Source organism: Echeneis naucrates, chromosome 12 (assembly GCF_900963305.1).
Source record: "Echeneis naucrates chromosome 12, fEcheNa1.1, whole genome shotgun sequence".
Lineage (NCBI taxonomy): Eukaryota > Metazoa > Chordata > Actinopteri > Carangiformes > Echeneidae > Echeneis > Echeneis naucrates.
In genome coordinates this window covers 3,344,875-3,355,733 of record NC_042522.1, presented here as the reverse complement: position 1 = coordinate 3,355,733, position 10,859 = coordinate 3,344,875, and the positions used below count along the sequence as shown (strand labels likewise).

At 41.3% G+C, this 10,859-nt stretch overlaps 1 protein-coding gene across 2 annotated transcripts; it reads right to left on the bottom strand.

Annotated features, from left to right (window-relative positions):
* Window positions 1–709: 709 nt before the first annotated feature.
* On the bottom strand, window positions 710–10,419 carry LOC115052446 (acidic repeat-containing protein-like). Of its 2 annotated transcripts, none has more exons than XM_029516549.1 (8): window positions 10,301–10,419; window positions 6,425–6,496; window positions 6,259–6,300; window positions 6,113–6,187; window positions 5,689–5,745; window positions 5,502–5,591; window positions 4,702–5,043; window positions 710–4,436 (listed from the first exon to the last, which is right to left on the bottom strand). In XM_029516549.1, exons 2-8 carry the CDS (start codon window positions 6,476–6,478, stop codon window positions 4,110–4,112), a joined length of 987 nt encoding a protein of 328 aa, XP_029372409.1. In that variant the 5' UTR covers window positions 6,479–6,496; window positions 10,301–10,419; the 3' UTR covers window positions 710–4,109. The 2 variants fall into 2 exon arrangements, with proteins under 2 accessions (XP_029372409.1, XP_029372411.1); XM_029516551.1 differs by having other exon boundaries at window positions 5,502–5,588.
* Window positions 10,420–10,859: the final 440 nt, after the last annotated feature.

Below are 10,859 nucleotides of genomic sequence, written 5' to 3'. Positions count from 1 at the left end.
TGTTGCACAGCCTCATAAGCAGCCTGACAACATTGTGAGTACTGAATAAAGTAAATCTACATGCACAAATCCTGCTGTGCTAATTGACATTTCTTTGACCGAATTCACAAACGCTCAGTAACCTCTGGATCAAGCATCTTGAGAGACAGATAGAGCTTGCAGAGGTAAAACTTAAACTAAAAAGAGACAGCTGCAAGAAGTGAAGCTTGATCTGGAAATCAAACGCAGGACCCTCAGGAAACTGGACCTGGAATGTTGCTTCCTGACCAGTCTGCTATTAATGTTGTCTGGCAAAATAGGAGCATTTTCCCAGTCAATATCGACAGCCACTTGGGGGGCCCTCTCCTTTCTTAGGCCCAAATGTTATGCAGTACTGTCCATGCAACAATGACATCACAGGCCCCATCCAGGGAAACCCTGAGGTGATGCAGGCACTAAAACTGACGTTTCAGAAGGCCAAAGGCCATCTTGATTCGAGTCCTGGTTTTGCCATGTGCATGGTTCTAGGCCTACTATGGTGGCATATGGTAGCATTTGCTGTATAAAAAGCTCCACTGAGACTCGGGGTGCCCATTCCTCTCCTTTTTTGCTTTTTTAAAGTCTATTTTGGGTGAGAAGTGTACAACACAAGGCACAATAAAATCTTCCCTGACTAATCACTATTCCTAGAGCGTAGCAAGCACAGGGAAGGGTAAACACGTAGAGATAATAATCTTTATGAAAATGTTTATTTATATAACTTGCCAAGACACATTGTATATATAAAATAACAAATAGAGCACTTTCCAGTTTACAGTTGGGAATTATAACATGGGAGCCTATTATAACTGACTCTGCTGGAGTCAGACTCCACAGGGCCTGCAGGTTTTATTTCTTTAGTCTTATTATGGTAACAGCATAAAAGGACAGTTTTTTTCTGACAGATCTGCAGGTTGATGCAACATAACTTTCAGCTGACTTTAAACTGTCAAAAATCTTCAAAAATAAAATCATGATGATAGCTTAAAGTTAAAAAAATATATATTCTGAGGCACTTTCTCACCTGGGTCTGGTTTGGCTTATGAGAAAATGTGACAGAAAAGAGAGAAAAAAAAACAACATGCAGGCAAAAAACAATGCAGAAATTAAGTGCAAAGGGCAGACTGTCAAGAAGCTAACAGGAAGCAGCAGCAAAGATGTCAGTGTGATCACAGCACAGTTTATCACTGGGAGCTGGTTACCGTCTACAGAACGTTTGAATAGTTAAATCTAGGGCTGAAACGATTCCTCGAATAATTTGAGTACCTCGATTATAAAAAATGGTGGAGGAATTCCCTCTGCCTTGAGGAATCACTTAACTTTTAAAAATTTGTGCCAGCAAATACGAATCCCCAGAAGCTGCTGTGTGGTAGGGTGATCTACTAACAGGGTAAAGAACCCTGATCTGAGTTTTTAGAAGCTGCAGAACAGAAAAAATTAGACTGTAAGACAAGAGAAGTGGATACAGGCGGCGCCAGCTAATCATCAGCCTTAAAGATCGATCAGTCAGAGTCGGCTGGTTGATGGTTCATCATTTAACCTAATAGTGATAAAAACCAGGTCCTGCATAAGTTAGGATACATCCACACTACTACATCATCGCTTTATCATATCATATGGCTTTTAATAACCCAAACGTTTCCAATCTGCCCCTTTTATGGGGTTAAAACGTAGTTGGTGGATGTACGTTAGCCTTGGTTAGCTTCTGCTCCTACAGTTAGCCTTGGCTAGTTTCTGTTCCTACAGTTAGCCTTGGTTAGCTTCTGCTCCCACAGTTAGACTTGGTTAGCTTCAGCTCCCACAGTTAGCCTTGGTTAGCTTCAGCTCCTACAGTTAGCCTTGCCAATTCAACAACCTTAACTTGAAGTTAAAACAATGAATGCGCATAGCTTTATTAAATTTAACATTTCAACCGTCATGTCACAAAATATTCTAATGAAAGCTTGGCATGAGAAAAGTATCCAGTGAGGTCTAACTGCTTATTATTTATTATTTAGGAATATCCACTCACACAATAATGAGAAATTACAGATCTTTGTAACTCTTTTTGTAAGTGAATGGATCCAAGTTGTGTTCCACCATAAACCAGTCTTCAAGGCTCATTTTTCTGTAGCTTCTAGAATCGTAGATCAGGGTTCTTTACCCTGTTAGTAGATCACCCTACCACACAGCAGCTTTGGGGCATTTCTTTGTGTTTGCTGGCACACACAGTGACAAAAGACACTTTCACACAATACAAAGTCAATGGAGAGATTGGGGTGGGCGGGGCTTAGATGTGCTCTTTTTCTATGGAGGAAAGATGTGACGACAACTAAGGCGATGATAAAGATAAATGTTGATTGTCCAAAAAAGGAAACCAATTGGTCATTCTTCAGTGAAATGTCTTATTTTCTTATGTATATTTATAATTGCTCTTTAACTAAACAAAAATATGTTTTATCCGATTATTCGATTAATCGATGGAATTTTCAGCAGAATACTCGATCACTAAAATATTCCATAGCAGCAGCCCCAGTTAAATCTATTTAGTTTCTGTTGAAAAGTCAGTTTGCGCCACGATGATAAAACATTTAATGAAAGAACTAAAAATCTAAACCTCTAGTAAACACTGGTCCTTTTCCTCAGTATCTGTTTCTTCACTGACTGCAGCGGCTGAGGAGGGAGATTTTATGTATTTTCCTCCAGATCTAAGGCTTTCATTGTGGTTAGTTACTGCTGGGATATCTGAGTTTATGTTTGTCACACACACATTTGAACTTTGATGATTATACTGTTTAAACGAAACACTTATTTTAATATCTGATTTTATACTTCTCACATGCTTTTGTACTCTTTGATGATTATATTGTTCAAATTTAATGAACTGCTTATGATAGAGAGTGACACTCACATGAATAAAGTAAGAACTGCACAATGTAATGAGGATAGAATACAGAGACATGAATGAAAAACATCTTTTATGAAGTATCTATGTACAGTATATGATGTAACTGTGACCTTCTACTAATTGCTGATTGAATGCAGAAGACACACTGGGATTGTGGGTATTGTGGTTTGTGTCTGTTCTTCTTCTCTTCACACAAAAACTGGGACCATCAACAGCCACGAGGAGCTGATCACAAGAGTGGAGCCAGAAATCATGGGGAGGAAGTGTGCACTCTGAAGAAGAATACACCCACATACCTCATTTCCTTTGTGAAACCATAACATAAGCTGGATCAGGGAAACATAGAGCAGACAGAACTGTGAACTGACGCTGGAGTTGTATGCTGGTCAGGGAAACATAGTCTGGTCCAGAGCTCTGTAAACCATCTCTTTTTCTATAGTCTACTTTACTGTTAGATGTGATAATAAAACATGCGAAACTGATTTGGACGTCTCCTGCATCCTTCATCAAACAAATGTGCACGTTCACATATGGATCTCAACATTACTTTCAGGCATGACACAGTAATTAAGAGCACAGAGGTGTTTGTGTAATTGTTATGAGGGATTTAATTCTATCTTTCAGGTCAGTAGGAATAAGCCTTTAACCACTTTAGATTTGGGCTCTAAATAGCCAACATCTAACTGTGGCTAAGGTCTTCAGATCCCAGTGTCAGTCTTTGACACACCATTGTTGGCTAGAAACAAGTTTAACTGAAACATATTGTGCTTATTAATAACACCTGATTAAATGCAGTAATTGATCAGGACTCAACCTTGTTTCTGTTCCTTTCCAGTCTTGACCTTTAACCCTCGATGGAAGAGGGAGGAAAAAGGACATGAACCAGCCAACTGCCTGGTCATCAGCTTGAACATCCTTTCCCCCTGCAGGGTCAAACATTGGCTTCACCAACACAACCAGACCACAAGATGTAAAGACAAACTGGTTTATTTAAATAACTGCTGAGAAAAAAAGGTTCTGCTTGGCAAACAATGCACAACAAATATGAGCTGAGCATATTAACACCAATAATAACTAAGCCTTGTGTGTCTCTGTTTGACCCTGCAGTGGAAAGTTTCTTGGGTGGGGGTTTATTGCACCTGGAGTCAGCATGCGCTCTAAATGTGAACACCATAATCCACTCCATTTCATGAATGGGCGGAGCTTATTTGGCAGTAATGACCACTGGCACGTCAGTGGTGGTGTCAGGTCCTGCCCCCTCTTCATCCGATTCACTCTCATCTGAGTCGCTGTCGGCAGCTCCAGGCGTGGCTGTGGCCTCCTCGCTGCTCTGACTCTCCTCATCCTCAGACTCTTGGCTGGTGCTGGTGCTGGTGCTGGCAGTGCTGGCACTCTCGTCTTCCTCCTCCTCTGGAATGGATGCCTGGCTGGGACTGAGGTCCTGGTCATGAGATGTGGCTTCCAGGCCCTGGCTCTCCACCTCAGGGGTGCTGCTGTCCTCCTCCAGGATGTCAGAGTGGACCTGAAGTGCCTGGAGGTGAGGCAGGAAAGGAGGGCTTTGTTAGCTTCATCTCTACAATAATATATATATAAAAAAAAAAAGTCAAAAAAGCTTAGTACAAAATTGATTGAGCTTAATTCAATTTTAGCAACATTTTTTAACGCCACCTTCAACTCCAGTTGTCATGAAAATACTTTCCCAGATAACCTTTTTCATGGGAAATGAAAACTGAGCACAAGGACGAACTAGCCACTAGAAAGATTTTTACATTTTAACTGGCTGTCACCGTACTCACACTAACATGTACCTTATACACCTTCAGCGACTTCTCCACCTCGTTACCATCGGTCATGTCGTAGGCTGTTTTCTTTCCTGTGTCGACAAACTCGTAAGACTTGTAGGGGGCGGGATTCTTGTAGGATTTTTCCTCCACGTAGACGATGGATTTGTAGTCACTGGGGTAGCCTCCCAGGTTGTCACCCCGGGCTGTGTCGGTGACGATGGTTGGCACAATGGGATCCGCAGTGGGGTCAATCACAGGCTCCTCTGTGATGATCACAGGACTGGCAGTTGTGGGAGCTGGAGTGGAAGACTCGCCTGACTCTGAGTTGTCATTGGATTCATCTTCATCAGTGTCCTGCAGTCACAAAGTCAGAGGTGATTAAAAAGTGGATTCAGTAGTTTGGGCATCCTAGCTGGATCAAACCAGAACATCATAGAAAGTCCTAAATCCTGTTGGACCGGCAGTACGGTTTGCCGTTGTTATTGAGCAATAACCAAAAAAAATAAATCAATAAAAATTTATTTTGTTCCTCTAATCTGGAGCGACTGCATTAATAAAATTCAAAATATACCAGAAACCTCTAACATCAGATAGATTTTAGCTATCCCAAGGGAAAGTCTTTCACTTACATAGATCACTCACACAACAAGGAGAAAATGAGACATACATGATGTGTTTCCTTTCCTACACGTGGAAAAACACCGGCAGTAGCCCTCACTAGTAAAACTAAACTGAGGCTTATTCTGTGGACTCAGCAGCCACCTGTGTGCTATACAGTATATATAACGTAACTAAAGTAGGGTTGTACTCACTTCCTCTTTATCATCATCGTCATCATCTTCGCTGTCATTGCTGTCAACAGAGGCTGTGTCTGGAGCTGAGGTTGAGTCTGCTGCCACCTGCTGCCAAAAGTCACCATTACACAGGGTCAAAAAGGACACCAGAGTTCTGATAAATTATGAATGACTGGGTTTAATCTGTGCATTTGTTTTGACTTACTTCAGCCTCGTCTGAGTTCTCGTTGCTCTCGTCTGAGCTGGCAGCAGCCACAACGTTCTGTCACATCAGAGACATGTCATATTTGGTTAGTCAGTGTTAAGCTGCAAAGAACTCAGATTGATTAAGGAAATGAGGGGGTATGGCAGCTCACAGAGAAATGAAATACCAACTGGGATTGATGGATGAAACCACCATAGGCCCTGCTGTGTTCACTCTAGTCTGAGAGTTTTGTGTGTAATCTTTATTTATAAAATGTACGAAATTGAGTGAGGGTTTTTTTCTGGGTCTCTGGGGGTCTGGGGCAGTTCCCTGCCTTGTCTGATTTGTAATCCAGATTTGAGTGAATAAACTGTTAAACAAAGTGGCAAACCAGAGAGAGCAGAAAATAAAAAGAGTGAACGGATGAAGTGAAGAAATAGTTTACCAGGGAAGGTGCTGCAACACCCTGGGCATCCACTGCTGCCTGTTTCCGGATGGCCGGGGCTGCTTGTTGTCTGACCTGTTGACAACATCAGTCAGCATGGATATCTCTCTGGAAGGCTCTCTCTCTCCCTCTCACTAGATACTCACCACTTCTTCAGAGCTCTCTGAACTGTCAGAAGTCTTTCTTGCCTGTAAAGACAAACATACAACAAGAATCAGAAATGGTAATTCGAGTAAATGAATCAATTGCAATTTCGGATATGCAATGTTTCATTTAGAATCAAAGATGAGGATGAAGATGAAGATGACACACCGGCCTGCAGAGGACTGTGGCGAAGAGAAGAATGAAAACAAGAGCCACTTTCATTGTGTCACAGTTTGGTTTCTGGATGGGAAGATGAACAGAATCACTCAGGTTAAAGACAGAGGACAAAAAATCTGGAACAATAACACAATAAAACATAATCATGATACACTGAAGTCGTCCAACACCAAAATACTCACGCAGAGGCCATAACTTCACAGGAAACACAATGACATGTCAAACTGAAAACGTCTTGTCAGTAAATCCCCTCACTTAGATGCTTTCCTAGAAATGGAGGCCATGTTGTCACATGACGGTTAACTGGTACTGGCACTTCCTGAGGCCTTGTTCTGTTGCAGGAAGTCTTTAAGTCCTTAATTACAGAGAAATGCGCCCTGGATAACTCAATACAGTGAAACATTTTCTCTTTCATCAGTGCAAGAAAATCACATCATTGTGGAGTGTGGTTTGTTAAACTATGGGACAGGGTGTTTCTGTCTCTTTCTGGTCCTTGACTTGAGCCTGTGGGTGTTTTTAGTTACTGCTTTCCCAGTCTAGTTTACATTTCCATCAGTCATTCCATACAGCACCTTCTCAGGGAGTAGGCATGAGTATGGAGACTTCACAGGTTTAAAATGAGACATTCATCAGGACATATTCATCTTCAAAGGAGGCAGAATTCCTTTTGAACTCAGTGACTTACTTCGGGTTTATCATAGCTGTTAAACTGAAACATAAATACAGTAAACTGCCAAACTGACATCAAGAAAGTGGTACACAATGGATAAATCTGAGATTGTGTAATTTTCTATTTGTCAGAAAAGGGTTCACTAGCATCCTACACCCGCCTGTCAGAGCAGTTCTTAATCAGCACTACTCAGAAAGTGATATACTGTATGGTGTTTGTTAGGTACTATACTCATTTGCAATTAATACAGACTGGTAATACTGCACAGCAGCAGGATGATGTGTGTGTGTGTGTACGTGTGTGTGTGTGTGTGAATGAGTCAAAATAAAATGTATGTGATCATGTTTTTGATACACACTCCACAGTGTTGCAGCACTGAAATCAACAAATTTCTTCCAAGGTTCAGTGTTTTAATGGGATTTATCAACAAATAGCTACAGTAACCTCAATCTAAGGACCCTGTTTACCTCAACCTGAGCGAAATATCAGAAAATATCATTATTGTGCATCAGTATTGTCACTGCAGGTATTAAACTGGATTAACTGCAACTTTTAAGAACACTTTTTTCACCCCCTCCCTCTCTGAGGCTCTATGTTGGTGTATGATGTAGGAGGGGCAGTCTGAGTGTCTGCGTCTATCTTTAATCATGGACTCTTCCTATACTATGTAATTCACAGGTTATAACTGGAAAGCCACAGTACAGCAGAAACATGAAAGACACCCTTTACACTGTGTGTGTGTGTGTCAGCTATCCTTGTGAGGACCACGAGCCTAGTCCTCTCTGGTTACCTTGAATAGACTGAGAAATAAGTTTATTTCTGATCGAAATTAAGAAAATCAACACAGGGTGGCAGACCTGGGGAGCCTGGGCCCTGGTGATGGTCTCACTCATATTTATGGAAGGCCCACATGCAGGTATGGTTTAACTTGGGTCACATCATGGAGACTTGATGAATCCTGCCTAAAATGGGCTGAGCCGTTCTTTCATTCCATCACTATGTAAACCCTCCGGACTGACTTAATCCTGAGTGAGGTAACAGGAAAAGCTCAGCATCCTGCAGTCCACCAGCTCCTACAAGCACCACCTGCTCCCCTTCTCCTGTCCTCTTTCCACATCTTCTCCGTCCTTTGTTCCCCCCTGTATTCACTGAGGTGTAGCACTGCCCTCCCTGCCACATAAAGCTCATTCCACTCTATAAAGATCAACCATCTGGTGATGGTCACACACGCACTGAAATAATAAAATATTTAGCTGCAAGGCTGGAACTGCAACAGTCTCATATAATGTTGACACCCTGTGGTGTTAAACTATGAGAACAAATACAGACAAAAAAAATTAAACCCAAGAGGAAACCGTCCAACATGCTTTCATTCATCTGGTAGCAGTTGTAAAAAGACTTTAGGGGTTGATGTAGACATCTGGGTTCTAATGCACTACTGAAATTTTCTCTCTACACCTGTGGAATATGGATTTTTCATTAATTCATTCATCTTCTACCGCTTATCTGTCTCTGGGTCATGGGGGGTGCTCACACTGGGTGAGGGTGGGGTCACCCCCATCCATCACAGGACCAACACACAGAGACAGACAGAGACCAACAACCACTCACACTCAGACCTACGGACAAACATGATGTCCCACGTGTCCACATTGGGTGAGTTAAAATAAATAAATAAATAAATAAATAAACAGATTTGTTTTTCCTAAATTACCAATTTGTTCTGTTGTTGTTCTTATTTATGAGTTCCTTTGAAGAGACCCCAAATAGAATCAAATCAAACTCTGGTAATATGGGATGGGCCTAAACAACCAAGATTCCTCTGAGCTATGCCAGCTCTTATGTATGAAAGTGGCACTTTGCAAAAGTTTGGTTTCATGTGTGACTTTGGGTTTGATTCAGAAATGAATTTAACTCTGTAAGTTCCACACCTATAGGAAGAAGCTGAACCTCTTTCAAACTCCTCAGCTCTGAACACTGAGCTGCTAGTTAATCAGTTTGTGTCTGTGTGTGTGTGGTCAGGGTCGGTGTGGGTGGCCAACTCTAGACCTGGTCATAGATGAGGCCAGTTTCAATTGGCCCACAGCTTCCGCTTCCTGCCCAGCTGGCACTGTGACGCTATTCAGCCAATCAAACACAACCGCCCCAGCTTCACCTCTGACCAATCACAAGCTGACTTTCACAAACAGTTACATCTTAAAAAAGAATTCACAATGAACTACAATAAGGTGTGGCATTTTTACAGTGGACACCCAAAACCTTGTGGTTGTAATGTGAGTTTGATGGACAGCACATTTTATTTTCCAATGATATGACAAAATCTAAATCTTTGTTATATCATCCAGAGAAATTCATCTTTCCACCAAGTATAATGTGAAATCATCTTGTCAATGTCACTGTTCATGGGCCTTAGTGAGCCAGTATCAGTGTCTGCTAACCACACTGTGAAGTAAAGCAGATTGCAGTGAGTCAAATTTACAGTTTCAAAGTTTTTAAATGATTTGATTTATGGTGGAACTGAAATCAAAATTCTTCTGAATTATATATTTTATACAACTTTGTGGGACAAACAAAAATTTTGGTTTAAATTTTTATGATGATGAGTCTTTGAACTCTATTTGTGAAACGTATTCTAGACTATTTCATACATTCACAATATAACAACAAAAAATGTATACTGCAAAAACATTATATGGCCAAAAGTACACAGACACTCAGCCTGTTTACCATATGAGATGAAGGGATGTGTCCAGGATCGTGATCACGACTTCCCACCTGGATGAGTGAAGTCCGTCACTGATGCTGGTGGCAAAGCCTGACTCACTGTCAGTGTTTATGTATAGTATATGTGCAGCTGGCTTCATCATATTGAAAACAAACAAACAGTCATTTCTAATTGTTGGAGTTCACCTATTGTCCGAGATTTTGCTAAATGCTGCACCACTAAGATTTCTTTCAATGGAAACAAAGGGCCTAAATCATGAAAAAGAAGCCTGACCAGATTTTCACATACTTGTGTTTAATATGCCTAAAAGAACTTCAAATTTCCAAATACAACAGCTTTTATGCTAAAAAAAAAACCCAAAACACATTTCCAGAAACTTAAATCAATATTAGCCTGAGCATCCTTCCCTCATCCCAACACTGCTGCAACGGACAAACAATGTGGACATTGAGTTTTAAATATTCATTCTGACCTTGTTTGCAGTAGAACGTTTCAGGAGTTTAGCAGCTGCAGGAACGTCAGCGCAGAGTTGATTTGTCTTTAGTTTATCTCCTGGGTTTCCCTGGACGTTGTTTGCTGCTCAGTGATGGTACTGCTGAAGTCAACTCAAGGATTATAAACCCTCCAGCTTCTGGCACTAGCCAATCAGCTCACAGCTTGTGATGTCATGAGGTTAACCACTGGTCCACCTCTCCTCTCTCTCTCCCACTCTTCCTGTGGTTGGCTGTGGTGCTGTGGGGGCAAATACACTCACATATACACACAAACACACACACACACATAATTCAAAGACGGATAAATGTGTAAAGACATGCAAACATTTACAGTTCAGACAGAGGCATGTTAAAGTACTTTTTCTGTTTCAAACACACACACACACATTCCCTCATTCTTGAAGTTAATTTAAGGACTTGCAGTGACAAGCTTTGGGAAAAAAACAGCAGCATATAGTGATGGCGGTATGGCAATGAATCAGCTTCCTCACAGACAGAGGAAAATCATCTGACTGAGGTCTCTGGGTAGATGAGAAT